At 35.8% G+C, this 22,920-nt stretch overlaps 2 protein-coding genes across 2 annotated transcripts in view; one reads left to right on the forward strand and one right to left on the reverse strand.

Moving 5' to 3' along the window:
- Nucleotides 1–22,920, forward strand: part of MCPH1 (microcephalin 1) — a 324,796-nt gene that overhangs the window by 226,013 nt on the left and 75,863 nt on the right. Inside the window, exons 10-12 of the mRNA XM_035894170.1 lie at nucleotides 1,752–1,789; nucleotides 4,491–4,653; nucleotides 12,976–13,053. Of these exons, the coding sequence (XP_035750063.1) occupies nucleotides 1,752–1,789; nucleotides 4,491–4,653; nucleotides 12,976–13,053 (279 nt within the window). The remainder of the gene's footprint in view (nucleotides 1–1,751; nucleotides 1,790–4,490; nucleotides 4,654–12,975; nucleotides 13,054–22,920) is intronic.
- The window catches only part of ANGPT2 (angiopoietin 2), a 46,410-nt gene continuing 40,849 nt past the window's right edge, over nucleotides 17,360–22,920 (reverse strand). The window contains 2 exon segments of the mRNA XM_009638764.2: nucleotides 17,360–17,520; nucleotides 18,947–19,077. Of these exon segments, the coding sequence (XP_009637059.2) occupies nucleotides 17,360–17,520; nucleotides 18,947–19,077 (292 nt within the window).

Below are 22,920 nucleotides of genomic sequence, written 5' to 3' on the forward strand. Positions count from 1 at the left end.
TGGTGCTTAGTTGCCAGCCGGGTTAAACCACGACAATAGCTTATATAATGTTATCTAAGTACATGCTATCATTAATTTCAAAAAATATTGAATATGTTACATTGTGTTGATTCTGAAGACTAAACAGTATCTAGGGTTTGTGTTTTTCAAGTTTTCCCAACCACAGAATGAGATTACTATGTGTATGGTGAAAAGACTACTTCTTTTCTTATCTTTCATATCTAGTTTGTCAATGGTATCTAAATTGTGTTTTATTTATGCAAAGATTGTTCATATAATGAACGGTCATGGTGCACAGGATTAGTCTACAGTCTATTAGACTACAGAGGTAATTCCAAGGAACTCCATTCTTAAATGTGACAAATTGCTTATACGCTTAGTGGAGAACAGATCTGTACTGATAAGAGAGGATGGATGGGGTTTGCATGAGAGTATGTTTTCTCTTCTGTTCTGTGATTCATTATTGGGTAAAATGAGTTGCCCTCAAGTCTTTTTTTGGCCTGTGCTACCAGCTGTAATCCAATTCAAAATATTTTTCTGGTCTCAGCTCAATGCATTTCTCAAAGGAAACTGAATTTTAGCAGAGACTTTGGGAGTTTACTGCTTGTGGTAATATGGGAATGATTATTTCTTATGGAGCAGTAGATATCTAGAAAAATAATTTGAAAATAATACATTGATTTTGAAAATTAGGAGGAGTTGTTTGAAATCATTGTATAAAAGTCAGTTGATTTACTTTTTCTACGAAGTTAAATGTTTATGTATATGTGCATGTTCATGTAACTACAAGTAATTCTCAGCTAAGATTTTCAAAACCTCTTCTTACATATATTTTTGATGACCATGTTAAGTTCAGTTATGTATTTCTCTGATGCTGCTAAAATTCATGTCTTGTCCTACCTTTGTGCGTGCTGGTGGCTTTTATGGTCGCTGCTGATGACCAAAGGACACTTCTTCCTCTTCTGATTTCTGTAATACTAATTCTTAAAAAGCTTATTTAAAGTCTGTATGGGGTAAATTCTCCTACTTTGCACATAAGCTGTGGAGGATATTGCAGGGCAAGGGGGGGGTGCTTTTTAAGGTGTTCTAGGATTGCTCGTTTAAGGATTGCTGTTCTCTTTGAGTATACCTTGTGTGTTATATTCCTCAGACAACTTTTATTCACTAGACAGAAATTTAAGAGTGAAAGAATGGTTAGTTAAAAACCTGGACTTAAAATACTGAAGTTGTACCAAAAAAATAAAAAAGCTACACTATCAAAATAAAAATAAAATTATTAAAGTTAAATTTTAAAATAAATATACTCTTGTTTCTGCATCTCAGCCAGTTTCTGCCTTTGTTTTGGAAGAAACTGGAATAACTTTAAGTTACAGGTTTTCTTTGTGGAAGGTAAACTGCCTTTTCCTTTCCACCTGATCAGAAGGAAAATGCAGAAGACAAATACTGTCCTTTTTTCTGTGGCATCCCATACTGGAAATCCTTTGGTTTTTTGTTTTTACAAATGAAAACTTACATTCCTGTCTTCTGCTATATTGGATGCTTTGATACCGGATGTGATGCGTTTCCTTTCTTCCTTGTCCTCAAAGTTTAATACTTCTAGTATATGTGTTAGTACCGCCTCTGCCCCAGGTGATACTGTAATTCTGATGTTGTTTAGTCCTTTAAATGGAGCAGTTTCTAATTTAAGGTTCTTTTCAAAGGAGAAAACTTTTCAGATTTTTGACATTTTCTTGTTTCTTTCACATCTCTAGCCAACAAGGACACTAGTTATGACGAGCATGTCTCCTGAGTAAGTATTAAACATTTTGACTCTTTAGTCAGCATACCATTTAAGCTTGAATGTTGATAATCTTTTCATGGCTATATAAAACGAAATTTATCTTTGGGCCATATGTTAAAATACTTTATTTCATTCTGTATTCTAGCTAGAAACACGTACATACATGTATATGTCGTTGCTATCTACAGTATGTATATATGTTTGTGTTGCTATGGTGCACACAGAAGTATTTGTTCCATAGGTGAGCTCAACAGGGCTTTAGAACAGTGAAACTAAAATCTTAATCAAGTTTTGAATTTTTCTGAAGGAAGCATAAAAAAGGAATTTTGTGTAGTAAATGGTTCGAACTTTCAGCCCAAGACTTAGCTTTTTTTCCCCCACACATTTTAATTATTTCTATTTAAAAAGTTGTAATCTGAAACATCAGTTCAAAATGTTTTCTTTCATATAAATAGTTGCTGAAGAAATATCAGTTGTAAGCTTTTTAACCACTTAGTTTCAAAACATTAGAAGCAGCTGCCACTGCATATTTTGGGGGAGAGTTAATAATTTTCTGGCATGCTCTTATCGTTCTCTCAAAAGTCTTACAGCATAAAGAACATCCAACAAAAACACAATTCCATATTTTATACTACACTTGCTTACAGTTTTTTGAATTCTTTTTCAAAGCTCAAGTTACTTCTACTCCCCACAAATCTGTTTCGGGTTTGAAGGAATTAAATCTTGACAGTTACATAGCTATAAGTACTCAGAAACAGCACTTAATAGCTATCCTTTTAGAGGTTCTTTGTAAATGGTTGTCAATAGCTATTAACACGTATACTAATATATGTCAGAAACATAAAATAGAATTAATACTTTTATTGTATTTAATGTGGCTGGACACTAGTAATACCAAGGCTGTAAAATGCATGTTGCAAGTCATGCAATACAGGATCTCAGTGGGGGAGATAGAGATGATGGCTACAGCGCAGATAGGAGTAGTGGAAAAAAGAGGCTGTGAGCTGCCTAAAAGAAGAGAACAAATGCTGGCAGAGCTGGGGGAAAAGTGCTTTCAATAAAAGAGGTCATTAATATATTACTTTTATGTTGCTTGAATGCTGATTTTTCCCACTAGCCAATTACTATTTTATTAAATAAAAATGTCTGGTGTTAACAATTGCTTTTCTTCAGAACTACTTCATCAAGATTGTGCTTTTGGCTTCCTACAGTTGTGGGCATTCACCAACCTGTAAATGGGGGAACAGAAAGGGACCACTTGTGAAAGAACAAAAGAACAGAAAACAGTCCTCCAAAGTCTACAACCCAGTGACCAAAAGCCAATTCTGCTACCCAGTAGCTACAGCCTCAAAAGTAGTTCATTACACTTTAAATTTAAAGATCATGAGTTCAGTGGTTTAATGGCACTGTTTTGAAATTACATTAAGTGCTGCTTTCTGATTCACTGCCAGCAGCTCCCTGTTTTTCTGAATCACAAATTCAGTGAAATTTTACTGTAAATTTGCATCTGTCAGTTTTTGCAGCTGACTGAAGTATAAACTAGTGAGTTTCCATTGTAGTTTATAAGATATCTTAGATTCAATTCTTGGACAACAGGACTTATTCCCTCTTATTGTAAGGAATTTTGTGTAGTCACAAGAAAGAAGAAAAGCTTCTCGTAGAGCATGGAAATGGGTCACCTGAGCACGCAGTCTAGGCAGGGCCAGCCCCTATGAGTTGCAACATTGCAAAAACAGTCCCTTGTTGGCTATGTCAAGTTAAAACTCATCAAATGAAAAGGAAATAGTAAATATTCCAGTAACATTCAAGGCAATACAGCCAAGGCCAGAATTCAACTAACTAGTGTCTGGTGCGAGGCAGTTAAGTCAGTGGTTTGACTTGGTCTGGGTTTTTTTAAAAATTTTTTTTTTAAGTGTCTCTGCATCCAATATCATGTTTTGACTTAAGTGTGTTTATAAAAATAATCATTAGTAAGAACAGTAAATTGTTCTCATGCAACAGCTTTTCTCTAGTGATACCAAGATCTCACTGTTTTCACAATTATATATTTGTGTGCTTCAGTGTAGCTATGTAGAGAATTCCAATTAGAATTCCAGTTATAGGTGGCCATTCTGGATTTTATATTTAATTATAATTGTATTTAAGGATAAGTGAATTTTTATTTGAAACATTGGCTCAGATGTATAGGTAGCAAGCCAGAACTTTAGGACTTCTCTCTAAATTTAGACAGCAATTTATTCAGATGCTGAAAATCTGGTCCTTCCTAATGAAAACCTCTTAAGAGTGCTGTGTCTGAATGTTTACATTTCCTGGTAGTACTTTTCTGATAGTACTACAAAAGCAAACAAGAATGAGGCCCTGTTGTACTAGGCATTGTACACAAACAGTTACACAAAAAACCCCACAAAGATAATTCCTGACTCAAAAGCTTCTATTTAAACAGACAAGATAGATGTGGGGGACAAAAGAGCTTTGATGTGCAAGTAGATATGATTGTAAGATGACAGAAAAGGGTCTGTTTGGACTCTGGGAAGGCTAATGAATTTAGGGCTAGCAAATGGGTGGAGGATCAGTGAGAAAAGGATAAGAAATGATTAGTGAGGAAAGAAAAGAGGTGAGTTTGAGTTAATTTTTGGTGTGTGTATATGCTTTTATAATTCTGCATATCCATTCAACACTGAATGTTGGGGTTTTTTTTCCTTCTTTTTAGGAAACAAAATACAGTAATTCAGGTGGTGAACAAACTTGGACACTTCTTGTTCTCAGATGATGTATGTGAAACAACAAGTCATGTAGTTACAGGGAGTCCTCGTCGTACCTTGAATGTTATGCTGGGAATTGCTCGTGGGTGTTGGATTGTTTCCTATGAATGGGTAAGAAACATTTTTAAATTTTACTGCAGAATAGATTAAACTTCTTTTGTATAGCTGAAATAGCATGGACACAAACATTGTTATATGGTTGATATGTACAGGGGTGCAACGTTCAGATATTCAGGCTTACTGAGAGCTAGCGCAGTTGGAGGAAGTTTGTTTGTGTGACGCTCTGTTACCATGACTTAGTTTTTCAGTACTTCATCTAACCTAAGTATTCCTGTATTGTACCTCAGCAAGTATTTTAGAAATGCATGGAGTCTTATCTCATGGATGAGAAATTCATGTCACATGTATTATTTTTGGACAGATTAAAGGCTAAACATTTCTGCTCAACATTAGCCAAGTCATATTGTTCAGATTGATTTTTTTATATACTGATTTAATATATTTCTACTGTGTTCTGAAACATGTATTGTGTTCAGCATTGGTAAAAATAAAGGGGAATTGTTAGATATTTTGCTGCATAGTGGGAAAACTGTAAAATAGAAAAAAAACTTAAGGAAAGCTATTTGTAGATGAGTAGTTTGGAGACTTTGTAATTTACAGAAATGATTCGCAGACATCCAGATCAAATAGTCACTCTGTATCCTCAAAATTTCTTGTGGACTACCATATAAAGTTACCGGACTGTTACCGTAAAGACAAGATAATAATGAATTGCTGTACTGTGTCCGGCTGGGATGGAGTTAATTTTCTTCATTGTAGCCTGTATGGTGCTTTGTTTTAGACTTGTGACCAAAACAGTGGTGATAACCCACCAGTGTTTTAGCTGTTGTTCAACAGTGCTTACACAGCATCAAGGTGTTCTCTGGTTTTCAGTTAGTGCCCCCCCCGCAACAAGTAGGCTGGGGGTGCACAAGAAATTGGGAGGAGACTCAGCTGGGACAACTGACCCCAACTGATCAAAGAGATTTTCCACATCATATGTCATCACGCTCAGTTATAAAACTGGAAGGGGTTTTTCCAAAGCAGCCATTGCTCAGAGGCTGGCTGGGCATCGATCTGCTGGTGGAAATGATTACTTTGACATCATTCGAGGTTTTTAAACTTTTTTTTTCCCCCCTTCACTTATTAACTGTCTTTATATTAACCCACAAGGTGGTTGGGGTTTTTTTCTCACTTTTGTCCTTCCAATTCTCTCCCCCATCCTGCTTGGGCGGGGAGTGAGTAGTAACCAGGTGAGGAGCTTACCTGTCAGCCCAGGGTTAAACCACCTCTATTGCTCACTGTAGTAGTAGAGATTAACCACTCAATCTGACATTGCAGATGACAGTTTTTCAGCTTTCCTCATGTTTCCAGAGTTATAAAACATAGCTGTTGAAATTTATATGGAAATAGCTCTTCATCTTATACAGAAAAGGGTTGTAGAATAAAATTCTTGGTTTCCTTTTTCTTATAAGTACTTTAAAATTTAGTTGTTGGGCTGAAAACAAAATAAACTCCTGTTGCCTTTTTGTTTTGAAGCTGTCTGGCACTTACCAGTGTGAAGCTTGTACGACATGATATACATGTAGTTCTCTGAAGGAGCTGTTATGGTATACTTGGGAGTTTTCAGAAGTTCTTGGTGATTAATTTCCCTTGGAATAAAGGGGATTGCATCTTTGGTCACTCTAATGATCCAGTAATGTGCCTTTGTGGCAAAAAAACCCAATAGCATCCTTGGCTGAATAACGAGGAACATATTTGAGCAGGGGGTTTGGAGAAGACAATCTCCAAAGTCCATTCCAGCCTCAACTATTATGTGATTCTATGTGTCTATGAATTAAATGCAATTGAAATATCTGTCCCACACTTAGCTTTGTATAAAGTTTTAAACAAGTAACAACATATTTGCTGTAAGTTACTTTCTCATAACAGGGTAGTCAAACATGAAAGCTATATGTTTCCCTGAGAAAAAGCTTCAAATAACTACTAAGTAGCCAAAGATGTAGATAACTACTACAAAAATCCAGTAAAATAGTTCCCTATCTTTGTGCGTAAGGCAGTATTTGGATAATCAGTATTCTAGCAATTGCTGTCCTGGAATTTCATTGCCCATTTTATGCACTGTGCTTCTGTGGTAAAAACATCAACACATGCTCTTCATAGACCAGTATGGACTAGTAGCAATACTAAATTTTCTTCTGCTGTCTTACAGTCTACCTTTTAGACTCATCACAGGATCATCTATATCCCTCATATAATATCAATAAGTTAAATGGAATTGTTCCAAGGATTAGTTTGTTCCTGTCAGTATTATTGGATCAAATGCTGAAGCTGTCTTCACTCATTTTATTGAGCTGCTATTTAGAAAAAGTTCTAAGGTTACTAGGAGAGCTGCATGAGAAGGAAGTAGAGAAAAACTTCAGAATTCAGTTCTTCAAATCACAAATTTGTTCAATCTTATAATACCTGCTTATCTGTGAATATTGCTATTTTTAATTTTCTTAGAACTGCACTTAAATCTTTTACTGAGGCTGGGTACAACTTTGTCCATAAATCCCTCAAGTAAGTCATTTATTTCAGTGAAAGAAAATACAGCTTTGAACTTTTAAAAAAAAATTTCTTAACCTCGTTAAATCTATGCATCTTATCACCTAAGAACATTAGTGTCTTATTTCTAATTGTGTCACTGGCACAATTTTGCCATCTTTCTACCTAAATTCATTAACTGAATACTTTAACTAAAGAAGAGAAAGCTGAGGCTTTCCTTAGTCATCATGAGGAATTCTGTAGAAAATTACTCAGGAGAATTTCATTTAAGCAAAATAATCTTTTCCTTTTATTAATGCACAATACTGAATCCTTTAAATGTCTTTTTATACTGTCGTCAACCCTACCATAAGTACTTTCATTGGTAGAATATTTCAAACTGGTTAATTAAAATAATCAATCAGTCTGGAGAAATCAGTAGTACCTTTTAAACAAGGTATTAAATTTGAGCAGTGATGATTGTCTTTTGGAAAATGTTTCTCAACATATTTCGAAGCTGAAATACTATTTACCTCTGCCTTTTGACTTGTAACATGGAGAGATAATTTAGGCTGCAATATTCTTTTCTTCTTCTGAGAAAAATTTAAAATGTTCTTTTTAAAGATGGATTTTGGAGAAATATCAGATACGCCATCAGACATTTAATCTTCATAGCACTCCGTTTACATATTTCAAGATGAGTTATTAAAGTACAAATACCATAAGATCATTCAGTGTGCTAGCTGGATGGGTAAGAAACCTTAAATAATGACTAGTCAAACAATGTGTTTTCAGACCCTTGAAAATGTGATGTTTGAAATAAATTTTCTTATATAGTGTGAATAAAAGAACATAGCAAAGGAAAACTTTGCAACAAGGCTAAACTTAAAGCTGTATAACCTGCAGGACACTTGTTGGAGGTCCGTACCGTACAGGTTGCCTGCTACTGAATTAGATAAAATAGTCCATACTTGAGGATGGCGTAATAGAAGATTGATCAACTTGATTCTAGAGTTCAAAGCTGAAGGAAAACATTCTTTATGGTTGTAAGAAGCCCACAGAAAAACTATGTTTTTCACCCTCTCCTCTTCCCCCCCTATATCTTCCTTTCTTGGGTCCTCCACAACCAGCAAGACTGCATTGTACTAGAATCTGACACATTCTTAATATCTTAGTGTTATTAGCTGGATTTTCATAGAATCATAGAATGTTTTGGGTTGGAAGGGACCCCTAGAGGTCATCTAGTCCAACCCCCCTGCAGTGAGCAGGGACACCGCTAACTTGATCAGGTTGCTCAGAGCCCCGTCCAACCTGGCCTTGAATGTTTCCAGGGATGGGGCCTCCACTACCTCTCTGGGCAACCCGTTCCAATGTTTCACCACCCTCATTGTAAAGAATTTCTTCCTTATATCCAGTCTAAACCTACCCTGTTTTAGTTTAAAACCATTACCCCTTGTCCTGTCACAGCTGGCTCTACTAAAAAGATTTTCCCCATCTTTCCTATAGGCCCTCTTTAAGTACTGAAAGGCCGCAATCAGATCTCCCTGCCGCCTTCTCTTCTCCAGGCTGAATAAGCCCAACTCCCTCAACCTGTCCTCATATTAGAGGTGCTCCAGCCCTCAGATCATTTTAGGGCCCCAGAGCTGGATGCAGGGCTCCAGGTGAGGTCTCACCAGAGCAGAGTAGAGGGGCAGAATCACCTCCCTCGACCTGCTGGCCACGCTTCTCCCGATGCAGCCCAGAGTACGGTTGGCCTTCTGGGTTGCCAGCGCACATTACTGGTTCATCTCCAGCTTTTCATCCACCAGTACCTCCAAGTTCTTCTCCTCAGGGCTGCTCTCAATCCTTTCATCCCCCATCCTCTGTTGATACTGGGGGGTGCCCAAACCCAGGTGCAGGACCTTGCCCTTGGCCTTGTTGAACTTCATGAGGTTTGCATGGGTCCACCTCTCAAGCCTGTCATGGTCCCTCTGGATGGCATCCCTTCCCTCCAGCATGTCGACCGCATCACACAGTTTGGCGTCGTTGGCAAACTTGCTGAGGTCGCACTCAATCCCGCTGTCCATGTTGCTCACAAAGATGTTAAACAGCATCGGTCCCAGTACTGACCACTGAGGAACACCACTCATCACTGGTCTCCACTTGGACATCAAGCCGTTGACTGCAACTCTTTGACTACAACCATCCAGCCAATTCCTTATCCACTGAATGGTCCATCTGTCAAATCCATGCCTCTCCAATTCAGAGACAAGGATATCACGCAGGACAGAGTCAAATGCTTTGCACAAGTCCAGTTACAAATCTTTTGTAACTGCACACTTGAAAACTTCTAGGTAACTTTTTCTTCTTAACATAAACACTTTTATATTCTGAAGTATTTTGGCTTTTCTTAGTCCTTTTCCATTCTAAGGAACTGTTGAATATGAAGCTATTACTGACTTAACAAGAAAAAGTAATTTACTCAAGAATAATATTGCAATTCATAACTTGGTTTTGTCCTAAATGAGTTTGAAGCATTTTTTTAGTGTTGCTATGAAAGTGTACTGGTTGAAAATTTGTCTCTGCCAAAGTCAGAAGCAAGCTCTCGATGACTTAGAATGGAGAGCTCTTGCCTTTGCGTTCATGAAAACCCAATGTTTTAGTGAGTGGTGACCTAATTATTTACTGCAGGACCTGTTCATGAACTCTTTATCTAATTTTCTTTTTATCTAGGAAAGTAGATATGATGCCTTTGTACTCAATTCCAGAACCATGATAGACAAGCATTAATCCATCTTTTGTTAAGATAAACAAAATTCATTTCTAAACAAAATTCTGTGAATACTACAGGATTGACAGAGTTTGTTACTGTGAAATGGGCCTGCAAAATGAAATGGGATTACTTAATCATAACTAATATTTCGGGTTTATGTTTTAATCTGTTTGGTGGTTTGCCAGTTACTCTTGGTACAAACATCATTTTGGCACTGTAAGGACATGGTGTACACAGTATACAGCATGGTACATCTGTTTCTGCTCAAGGTTATTTATGAAGAACTTATTTTCATGCAGCATGTCTTTAAGAATTGTAATAGAAGTTAACAATTTTCTTGGTTCATTTAAAGCTGATTTATACTGTGATTAGAAGAGAAATGGCTTGGATTAAGAAGTTTCTTTTATTTGCAATAAATATATACAGCTATAAGTATAAAGATAACAGTTTTCAATATTCTTATTGTAAATTGTAAAAAGTAACTGCAAAAGTATATGCAGGCACCACCTTAAAATTTGTAAAAATTTGGAAAAAATCCTAGGTTGCAGTATTAAGTGTATGTTTTTAAGACATTACTATACTTTTCTTGGCTAAACACAGCAATGCAATATTGTTTTGAATATTTTTAAAGGTAATTGATTTATTAATCTGCTTAACTCTTATTTTGGGGTTTGTATGATATGACAACTATAGAAATTATTTTATCTTTTATACAGCTGTTGCATTTTGGTTGTGCATTTTCTAAAAGTAAACGTAATAGTCTTTGGATTTTTGTAATAAAGTTCAACAATAAGTTTGAAGATGTGCTGTTTTTCATTATCAACCAAAAAGGTCACTCTAAATTTCCAATAGCTTGCAAAATTGGCCACCTCCCCTCATAAGTAAAACACCACTTGCACATCACGCAAAGCACTAGCTTTGTAGCAGTTCATACACAAGGTTGCTAGTTCTCCTGAAAGTTGTCAAGCATAAGCTACTTTGGACTAAAGAATATAGAACTCGTTTTTGATAAAACTAATTTCTAAATTCAGTATGCAATTTACTTCTTGTAGCAACAGATTTGGGGTAAAAGAGCTCTACAGAAAGTTATTTTCCTACATGCAATTAGGCCATTTTATAAGATTTACATTACTAGTTTATAATCAGTCTGTTCAGTTTAGGATCTTGTTTTGTTAGTGAGCTGTAACATTGTAAAGGATAACTTTATCATGCTTGATCTCTATTATGCCAATTTTTGTCTTAAGGGGAACATTTCATAGCACTACTTCCCAAATTGTATGAGGTAAACTTTTATAATTTAAATTAAAACAAATAATATATGGATTTAAATTAAAACAAATAATATATGGATATGGCATCTTCCAAAATAATAAAAAAATACAGAATATTTCACTTGAATGTGAATCAGGCATGGGAATCATTTCACGCAGTGATGAAATTCAGCTTGTTCTATGGTGAATAATGACAAGAGTTTAATGGTTCATGGCTGTGCTAACAGTAAGAAACAGACAACATCTATTTGACATGGCTAGAGAACTATTTAGAGAATTTTTGACTGCCAGAGATAGAATTATGCTAAACATGGGATTTACTTTCTAATAAATTCCATATATCACATTTTGGGGGTATATCTACACTTCTTGTTCACTTAATACTGCCTGCTGCTGTAGGAGCAGCAGGGTAGTGGGAGGTTGCTGTGGTTTTTAAGGTTGCATGTATGAATCGTGCTGTTTCTCACTAGAAGGTAACAATGCTTTTTTTGACTCATATTTAAGGCATGGCAAATGGCAACTACAGGAAGAATGTTGTGAAGCTCAAATATCTGTAAAAGGGGAAAGTTGTTGAATTGTGTGAAGTGGACAAACTTGGCAAAGAACTTACCAGTCTTTTACCTATATAAGAAGCTTTATGGCTCCGCTTACAGTGATGAAGCCAATGAGAAAAATGAACTTCTCTTCCATCAAAGTGTGCTTCAGAATTTAGGCTATCTAGAAATTAGGAAAACGCCCTTTATACAACTCAAGAGCAGAGCCATGGTAGGAACTTCAGTCTTCGTCCATTTTCCCATAAAGATAGCACTATTACCACTTGAGGAATAGTCTATGAACACTCTTTGTGAGGCTTTTTATATCATTGTCTACTAACTGCAACTTATAATGATAAATTGTTTTGAAGAATAGTTTAGAAAATCAACCCAGGAAAAATTGTGGATGGAGTAATTTTGGGAAAGTTTTACCAAAAAAAAATAAATTAAAAATATTTCAGAAACTGAAAATTCAGCCATTTCAGGTAGGCTCTTTTTTGTTAACCATTTTGTGATGGCCCTGATGGGAACATAAGTCTTAAAGTAGTCCAAAGTGTTAGGATTGCTGCTCTCCAAGGTTCATAACTGATCATTTGAACACAAATGATCATGTATTTTCCAGACAGTCAGTATTCTGCACTGTTAGCAATCTTTTTTATGCTCTAGAATGAGACATTGACAGAGGATACCAAAGAGAATGAAATTGAGCTTTTCTTCTTTGCAGGCTGATTTATATATGTAATGTGGATTATATACAATAGTTGCATAATTGCAGTCAGTAGTAGGGGTTGATACTGGTCCAATATTAACATCTTCATTTATGATCTGGATGATGGGGAAGAGTGGACCCTTCAGAAAGTTTGCAGATGTTACAAAACTGTGAGAAGTGTTTGATACACCAGATGGGTGTTCCCATTCAGAGGGACCTTGATAGGCTGGAGAGATGGACTAACAGGAACTTCATGAAGTTCAATGATTAACTGAACCAAGAGAACAGAACTGATGTACAACTTCCCTTTTCAAATCTTTAATTTTATGCACCGTGATGCAAAAAGTTGACTTTTATAATGTCCTCACAAGGTTTTAAAATTTAATGTAGCTATACATAGAAATATGATTTTGGTGTTTTAATGATTTGTTTTAGTTGTAGAATTTGTGTCTTTCTGATTGATTTTTCAGCAAATCATTTTGTTTGGGTAAATGAAATATCAAACAAACTATTGCAACTGCACTATTACTTCTACTTACATATTCAAAGAGTTTGCTATTTTAGAAATTATAAGAGTTCTACTTACTGCTTAATTTATTTTAGGTTCTGTGGTCTTTGGAATTGGGCCATTGGATCTCAGAGGAACCATATGAGCTTTCATCCAGCTTCCCTGCAGCTCCTGTAAGTTTAATAGCCCTTTAAGCTTGTGAACTTTCTTTTGTTTATCTGGAAAATGATTAGCCCTCTAAATAGGTTTTGTGAACAAGCAGGCCCACTAGAAGAAATATTTTTTTAAAGCAAATACCGTAAGGAGTTATTTTCTCCTTTGTCCGCTACTTTTGAAGTGTGTGCAAAAACTTTGGTATGCATGGAAAATGCAAAAAATTTATTCACCAATTAATGTCTGAATAAACTAGCTTCTTCTTTAAGTATAAATGTTAATTTATTTGTGGCATATTTGATTTCTATCTATGCTTGTATATAAACTGGAGAGGCATGTTATTGCCTAAAGGAAAGATCATTCAGGTCACAGACTCAATATTTTTAGTCCAGAAATTACTTTGGCAATGGAAAATTACTGTAGGCTTCTAAAACTACTGAGCAGGTAAAATGAAGCATTTTTTCTGCCTTTAATGATCATTCTCAGGTACTGAATTGTGAACCATTGCAAAAGTGCATATGTGAGGGCATGGTGTATCTGTGCATACCCAAGGGTATCTGCACTTCATGTGTAATTGATCAAAGAGTAATTTTATGTTGGCTTTAAAACAAGTAGAATTCTAACAGGTTACTAGTCAATCACTAATAGTTTTGCCAAAAAAAGGTTTCACAATTTCTCTTATATTGTAGCAGCTAGTTAAATGTATTATCATCTGCTACTTTTTTCTCAAAGTTCCATATGGGCTTTGAAGAACATTTAATGGGGTTTGAAGTTTATTTAACATTCTTTCTAAATCTATAATTTATGTAAATTTACATGTTTGAGATGAAGACTTTACTTCATAAGTTGTTTAATCATCCATTATAATGTATTTTTTTCTAAAAGGAGAAAGTAGATTTTTTTAATAGCAAATATTCTAAGAATGGTGAAACAATGTGAAAAATAAATGAGAAGCATGTTATTTTTTCCCCCCTTTTCTGTATTTGCATGAAAAAAAGAAGACAGTACTTCAGATTAAGCTGGTTTGAGTTTTCCATTTCTTCTCAGACTACCTTATTTAATAACAAAGTATGCTATTAGTAACAAAATAAATACTGTTCTTTAGAAGTGATTACTAATTCCTGCTGGGGTTGTTTTTTAGATTCTGTTTAAAATTTTTATTCTTAAAGTAGAAGTAAAGAAGGCTTGAAAGATGGTGAGAAGATAAAATTGAGGGAGGTAATGGTTGTGCCGAGAACCTGGATCACTTCTGTTTGCAGTGTGCTCCTCTTGCAGAGGAACAAAGCCAGTGTCCAAGGTGGTATTTCCACCACTTTTCCAATCATTGCCTTCTTGAGTCATTCTGGTTTCTTACTGTAACAGATATTTTATTTTTAAAGATACAATTATTATATCTTTTCTTGTTATTTCTTTTCTGCTTCCTAAGAAGTATTTAGATAAAATGGAAGTGCATTCTAGTTTTAGTTACCATTTATTTGATTACAGAAAGGAATTAAAAGATGGGATTATCTTGTTGTTATGTTTGAATTGTTTGTACCAAGCCCAAAGCATTTGTTGCAGCCTTCTTTTTCCTGTTACTGCATTGCTTCCGAAATGTCCTCCTCTCATTTCACTTTGGTGTATGCAGTTTAAGCCACATAGTATTATTTAGATAAAATGTCCTTTAAAAACATATTCACTCTAAAATCTTACATTTGTGTTGATAAATAACTCCATTTTCCCAAAAATGAAAAAGTCTCATTAAAAAAAGATCTGTTCAATGTCTACATCAATATCTTCACTTTCCCAGAATAGTCAATCGAAAAGCTTTAAGCTTTATAAAGGCTTTTTTTCCAGCAAATTGAAACTAGCCATGCAACATTTAATTATTCTTGACATGTAGTATTTTCTTACTAAAATAATGAAGGTTAATGTCAACCAGAAATTAGCACTATTTTCCTTTGCCAGGTTGAGCATTCATACTGTGCCAGATTCCATCACGGTTTTTAAGAAGCTTTTCTTTTTTTTTTTTTTTTTTTTAGATTACTGGGCTGGATATGCTTACTGTGTCAATATTTGGAGTAGTTTCTTTAGTTGTCTGATTAAATGCCGTGAAGCAGGAAATACTGTAATCTAGACTCAGCTTTTCTTTAAATTTCATAAAATCCTAGATTTTAGGTTAGAAGGGACCTTTGAAGGTTTCTAGTTCAACACTGCTCCAGGGCACTTGTTCAGTCCACCCTCATGGTAATAAATGAATAAATCAAAAAGAAAATCCAATTTCCCCAATTCCAGCTTGTGTTTGCTGTCTCTTGTCCCATTGCAGTGCACTCCAAAAAGGGTCTGGCTCTGTCTTTTCTGTGTCCTTGATCAGGCTGTTGTAGACAGCAACAAGGTCTCCCCTTCCCCTTCTCTTCTCCAGGCTGAAAAAGGCCAGCTCTCTCGGCCTCTCCTGGTATGTCATGTGCTTCTTGGTATGCCTAGCTCCTTTACTAGCTTGGTGGCCCTCTGCTAGACTTGCTCTTTAAGAGCTTTCTTAGAAATTCATGAAAGCAATTTTGTGAAGTATTTTAGTTTGTGATGTGTTTACCCTTGCAAGTTTTCTTGGAGTAACACAAACAGTAACCTTAAATATATTCAGATTGTTTTATGCAACTCTTCAGATAATGGCTGTTAAGTTTACATTCATTGGGTTTATTTAAAATCAGATCATGAATTAATACTAGTCATATTTGTTGTCTCTGCTGCCCTTTAGTAACGCTGACACATTTTCAGTAAAGAATGGTGGTGGTGTGAGTGGTGGGGTACTCTGACAGCAGCTTTAATGACTGTCAGTGTGAAATGAAGAGTTTTCTTCCATCTTTCTTAACATTGTCTACTTTTTTTTAGATAACCTTTTGTTAAGTAAGCTTGTTACTTGTTAAGTAAGCCTCGAGAAATGTTGTGTCTGGGGTTTTTGTTTTGGTATGTTCTTGTCTTGTAATTAATTCAGTCATCTGCTGAAAAAATTTACACAAATTTACAAAATTATTACTTTAAGGCAAAGACTAAGCATGAGAATTGAAACCTAAAGTAAATTTGGAGAAAAATCTGCACAAAGTTATTTTGTGTGATTTATGAAGAAATAAATATCTTCTCAATCTGAACTGTAGTGTACAATACACAATTTTAAAGCAAATAATAATTAAAAAAAAATTAAAAAGCAAAAACCACCCAGTAAAGTAATTTATTCATACATTGAGGGCCTACCTACAGAGAGGTTGTAGGGAGAAGTCCTAACCTTACTGAAAAATACCCAAAAGTATGACCTTAGATAACTTTCAGATTATTTTTCCTGCTTTTAAAATGTACTAATTTGTATCTTAACTCATGAACATAAATTTAATTGTATCAAAGAACATGCATATGTTTTTCAGTTAGGTTATTTTACAAAATGTATAGAGGTACTACAGCACCAGGTGATAACTGATTGTCATAGACAACCAGACATTTGGTGTTAATGCCATTGTCTCAGTTTATAACATGCTGATCAGTTATTTTACAAATAAATGACAAGGAAATGAAAAAAGTGCAATTTTCATAATCTTCATAAAGAAACACATACTCTACTGTCATTTTCAGGGATTTTTGTAAGTTAAAGGTAGTGACTGTACTAAGTACAAACTGAAAGAAATGGTGATTTTTGTACATGGTGTTTCCCAAGAATAAATGCAAAGTACTTAAATGCTATTTTTCCTCTGTTAAATAAAGTAATACAGGCTATTGGAAAAAATCCCTGAATAAGTGTAAGAAGTTGCTTAGGAGACTATGGGGGGAAAGAATGTATTCTTTAACTACAGTATTGAGCTAATTACAGGACAAGATATTTTATGTACATAAAAGGCAAACATGACACAGAGAGATAAATAGTTCTAGATCTAGTTAAGTGTTTTATATTAGAGTAATGTTTAAAGTTCAGTGATGAGGCAAAATGCATATTTCTAAAACTATTTTAGGTATTTTTCACAGTTCCAGTTATTTACTAACACATACATAACATAAATGATCAGTAAAACAGAGTCCTTAAGTTGTCTGATAGTTTCTTGGATGTTCTTTTTATTCAGTCATTTGGCCAAATCACTGTTATACCAGGCTGATGCTTTAGACCTTGTGTCTGGTTGAATAATATGAGCTTTAGCTGATCAAGGCTATTGCAATTCAGGAATTGTACTGAGCTGATCCCTTCAGAACACTAGCGCATGTTTTCTGGGCTTGAAAATGAGACAAGTTGCAGATGTGTGTTTATATGCTTGGCAAACGAAGTCTTTGAAGACTATACAATACATAATTCACATCATGCAAAAGCATTTAGAAATCTGCTGGTCGAATCATCATAGTCGTGGCTTTGAGAGAGTATCCTGAGCCTTTCCAGTAGTACCACTTGATACCGTTGAACTTGTTGTTGTTCTGTCGTAATGGGTAATACATTCCGTTGAGGTTAGAAGGACCACAAGCATCAAACCACCATCCTGCAAGGCAAAAAACAAGGAAAAACATCAGCAGATGTCACCACAGGTAATTTTCATAATAGTATATAAGGACACTTTGTTGTCCTGAAATGAAAGAGAAATCTAAAACCAGGTTTTTGTTCTATGATTTGGAAGTATCAGTATAAAATACGTCCCTCAAACTCAGCAAGGAAATGTATTTATGTATTCACTACATATTCTTGAAGCTTTTGTAATACATAGGAGTTTAAAATTGGGAAGGGAAGGCCTTCAGTCAAGCTTAGTTTGTTATCAATATCAAACATTACTGTTGATAGTCTCAGGGCAGAACTTGACTTGAACTATGATGGTATTGAGTCATCTTTGGTTTTTATCTACTCTTTGGTAAATTCCTGTTCTTCACAGATTAAAACTCCTCTCTTAATTGTTTTTAGAGGATTAATTCAGTTATCTGTTTCAGTTCTCTGTGCAGATTAGTTCTGCTCTGTGCTAAAACTTGGTAAGAAGAAAAAGGAGAAAAAAGCAGTCCAAACTTATTTTGTATCCTTGTGGTCCTGACCTGTTAGTGGGTCATACGGAAAAATTATTTTTGTTAATAAGATAATATTTTTATACTTCTGTTATGATGGCGATAATGTGTGTGTTCTGTTTTTCAGGGCAGTAATCCAATTATCTTTTTGGATAAACTGAAGCTGTCTTTTGTCTTGCAACTTGTGCTCTAGGGAAACAAACCATTGCTTAAGAGATAACAGGAAGAGAAGTCAAATTTACAAAGCAGTTGTTTACATTTCAGAATGTGGAATTCTAGGTTGACAAATTATAGAATGGCTTAGGTGATATTTTTATCTTCAACCACACAAAACTCCATTAACTAGTGAACAATCATTAGAAAATGTAGATGTCTCCTATATGTGATGTATCTTAAATTTATCTTTGCCATTGCATAATTATATTGAAATACGGAATTAAATATTTGTACCCATCTGCAGCATATATAGTATACAGCAGCTTTGGGGGTTTTCTTCTCTGGATAGTTAGGGAACAGGTTTGTGCCTAAAGAATCAGGAACCATTTCACTGCCCAACTGAATCTCTAAAACAAGTGTTTTGAGGGAGTTAAGTGTTTTGATCTCTGGGACTATGTTATCTCATTCCTTGGAAGAATCTGCTGTCACTCTGGTTCATTCCACAATTACAGATTTTCCTGTACCCCAACTTGAGAGGCTGGGGGTTTTTTTATCCAGTTTTAACTTCTCTTGTTTTACTTAAACTAACGCTTGTCCAATGAAAAATACTTCATTTGGAGTCACTGTACCAGCATTTCTATCTGTGAGTTTGGGGCTTCTTCAGTAGTCAAAATTTACTGTCAAAATTATCGCTATTCATCTCACAGACAATTTCAGTGCCAATAAAAATAGGAAGACTGAGAAACAAAAAAACATTCCTACCTCCTGTTAGCATTTGTGAACATTTGCAAATACATTTGTCATTGTCTGCATCCTTTGTGCTAAAATCATTTCCTGGTTGGCTTATACTACTTATTTTGCCTGCTGTCCCAGTAAGTCCTTTAAGGTAGATCCTGTAGAAGTGAGGAATGGAAAAACAATTATTACATGGAAGTTAACGGTAGCTGATCTGCAAAATAATGATGGAATAGCTTGCAATAAATATCCTGTTCGAATAGTCCTCTTCTGGCCAATGTACTGTTGTAAGCTGTTTTGCAGCATGTTTTCATATGAGTGGAAATGGTCAGCACAATATTCTAATGAACAGCCTCCACATTTGTAGAGAAGACTGTTTTGTTCGTGTCATATTAGAAGCAAATCAAGTTAGAAGAAAAAAGAGAGTAGGTAGATAATAAGTCCTGTAATTTTTCATATACATCATGCATTTATTAATACTGCAAGTACATTGTGTGCAATTATTTTTTTAATGAAGTTCAAAAGTTTAAACCAAAACTTTTTTGATTCTGTTTTGCTGCTAGCACAAGGAAATGTAGCATTAAAACTTTGCATCTGTGAGAGATAATAGCATTAGCTGGACTACTAATTACCAACTAGTAACTGATATTTTAGGAGTTACTCAATATTTCCCTTTCTGCTTTCCGAATTACTCTTCCTTTTCACATTCTTCATAGATTTATTAATGTTAAATCATAGAATTGTTTAGGTTGGAAAAGACCCTTAAGATCATCAAGTCCAACTGTTAACACTGTCAAGTCCACCACTAACCCTAAGCACCACATCTACCCATCTTTTAAATACCTCCAGGGATGGGAACTCAACCACTTCCCTGGGCAGCCCATTCCAATGCTTGACAACCCTTTCAGGGAAGAAATTTTTCCTAATATCCAATCAAAACCTCCCCTGGCACAACTTGAGGCCATTTCCTCTCGTCCTATTGCTTGTTACTTGGGAGAAGAGACTGACACCCACCTTGCTACAACCTCCTTGCAGGCAGTTGTAGAGTGCAATAAGGTCTCCCCTCAGCCTCCTCTTCTCCAAGCTAACAACCCCAGTTCCCTCAGCTGCTCCTCACAGGACTTGTGCTACAGACCCTTCACCAGCTTTGTTGCTCTTGGACATTATTCAGCAACTCCATGTCTTTCTTGTAGTGAGGGGCCCAAAACTGAACACAGCATTCAAGGTGCGGCCTCACCAATGCCGAGTACAGGGGCACTATCACTTCCCTACTCCTGCTGGCCAAACTCTTTCTGATACAAGTGAGGATGCTATTGGCCTTCTTGGCCACCTGGGCACACTGCAGGGTCATAGTCAGCCGGCTGTCAACCAACATCCCCAGGCCCCTTTCTGCCAGGCAGCTTTCCAGCCACTCTTCCCCAAGCCTGTAGCATTGCTTGGCGTTGTTGTGATCCAAGTGCAGGACCTGGCACTTGGCCTTGCTGATCCTCATACAATTGGCCTTGGCCCAGCCAGCCAGCCTGTCCAGATCCCTCTGTAGAGCCTTCCTACCCTCAAGCAGATCAACACTCCTGCCCAACTTGGTGTTGTCTTCAAACTTACTGAGGGTGCACTCAATCCCCTCATCCAGATCACTGATAAATATACTAAACGAAACAGAGGTATTTAAGTTTGCTTCAATTTCCTAGCAAGGTAAGCTTTCAGTGAGGCTGCTACTGGTTGGATCTGCTTCCTTAGGTGCAGATGCAGTCTCAGTGGGGAGAGACACAGTGCACCAAACTGGGGAAGAGCTTACACACCTATTACTGTGTTAGGTTGAATTGGAAGGGCTTGAACCCTCTGCTCCCACAGTATCTCTCTGGTGATTGCATTTCTGTATCAAATAGCTCATCCTTCTCTAAAGTATTCTATTAGTTTAAGGAGGAGATCCAACTCTGAGGAGAACTAACTTGTCCCCAGATCAGTCGTCTTCTTATACTTGCATATAATTCTCTGCTTATGATAGAAGTTGTCTCTGGTAGTTTAACAGCTTATTTTAACCCATTTTATATTCCCTATTTGAAAATATTAGGAATGAATGAATTTTTATTCATTTAGATTTCAAAAGATCAACTTATTACAGATTTTCTCAAAAATCTCTTTCAAAAAGTTGTCAATATTCTGTTTTTTCTTAAGGTGAGTTCAAAATTCTGTAAGCCAATTTCTAACATAACTGGTATTAAAAGTTCCAAGTATAACGTATGAGCCTAGGCTTGATTTTCAAATATTATTTGAAGTCTAATGTAAGCAGAGTAGTATTAATTTATTATTATTGTTCAATTTTTAAATGTGCAGCTTAGTATAACAGAACATGAGAGGCAGTGGATGTAAATTGAAATGAAAGGTTCTGGCTGAACATCAGGAGAACCTTTTTCATCATGAGGACAGGCAAGCAGTGGAACAGGTTGTACAGTCTCCACCTTTGGAGGTTATCAAGACCCAACTGGATAAAGCCCTGAGCAACCTGGCCTGGTATCATAGCTTTAAGATCAGGAAGTTTGACTCAAGTGAAGTCCATTCTGATATAAATTTTTCTATGATACTATGAAATTTCAGTTTTATGACCCAACCCATAATCCTTCTAGCATTAAAATGTATTAATGTTTTGAATGTGAGTTGCTCTTAATTGAATACTTTCTTAGTTTTTAATTTTTTTTAATAATGTTCTTTAATCCACTGCATTCTATGATGCATTCCATGTTTGGTTGCATTTTAAAAGAAAGTATCTATTTACAGACAACCATCTTCGTTTTCAGTAATTATTTTTTAATATTGTAAGAGAACAAGGGTAATGACCCATTTTGCAAAGGTTGCCTTTATAAGTATTTTAAAGCATTACTTTAAAAAAATCTCTGCTGTAGATTCTGACTGTTTCCAGATGAAACAATATTTGCTTTGGAGTTGAGACAACTGTATACTACTAAGGCATTAAGATTTAACGTTTTGGGGGAGGGAGATGCTCATAGTTTTGGATTTCTTTGCATGTAAGACTTGAGTTGAAGCAACAGCATCAGTTCTCTTGAGTGTCAGATTGACTTTGTTTACAACAAATAGTTGCTAGAAATCTTCGTGATATTAATCTAAATTTAGGCAATTTTAGTGTCCAGTCACCTACAGTTCCATGAATCTGTAAGATTCTTATAAAGAAACATTTCCTGGACCATGTAGTAGGAAAGCATCTGTTATACCTTAGTGTCTCTTATTTCTTCTATAACCAATCAAACAATATCTACTGCATTTACAGAGAGCCTGGAGAATGAAGTATGAACTACCCATGTATGTCAGCCGTGGCTGATACTGTTTCAAAATGTATAACACTATGATACTATTTAAAATGTATAATACTATGATAATGCTTACTTATATATAAAGTATTTCTTTAAAACGTATATTATTTCCTATTTTAACCAAATATGTAAGAAGAAATTGTGAAGCTTTACATTTTACAGAATGATGGGAGCATAAGTAATAGGTCCAGTAAAATCTGGTGTTTAAATTGGCACATTTGTAGGGCGTGAGACTGGACATTTGCTATTAGCTTCATTTTCACAGGTAGTAGCGTTATTCTTTGAGAATCCAAGTCAGTGGGTCGCGGAAGGAGAAAGTAGCATTGCCTCAGTGTGCTCTTCATGACAACAGAACAGGTCCTACTAGCCACTGACTTATGTAGAAAACTTCCTTGCACTACTGTTCATCTTAGTCATCCACCTTCCAGAAATGTATTTATTGCCCAGAATTAGGATTTGATAGCAACTACAGACAGGTTCCTATTGCCCTGAATATTGTGCACTGCCATCCGTTATATGGGCAAGTGTATACCACACCACACCATACCATACCATACCACCTTTTCATCTTTGTGCACCTTGTGTGTTACGCTCACCCAGTGTGCGCTAGAAAAATATACATTCTCCCCATTGGGAAAAAAATTATTATTAAGACTGTTTATGCAATAGGTGAAA

This window comes from Egretta garzetta, unplaced genomic scaffold, assembly GCF_000687185.1.
Source record: "Egretta garzetta isolate BGI_Z169 unplaced genomic scaffold, ASM68718v1 scaffold415, whole genome shotgun sequence".
In the NCBI taxonomy this organism is placed as follows: Eukaryota; Metazoa; Chordata; class Aves; order Pelecaniformes; family Ardeidae; genus Egretta; species Egretta garzetta.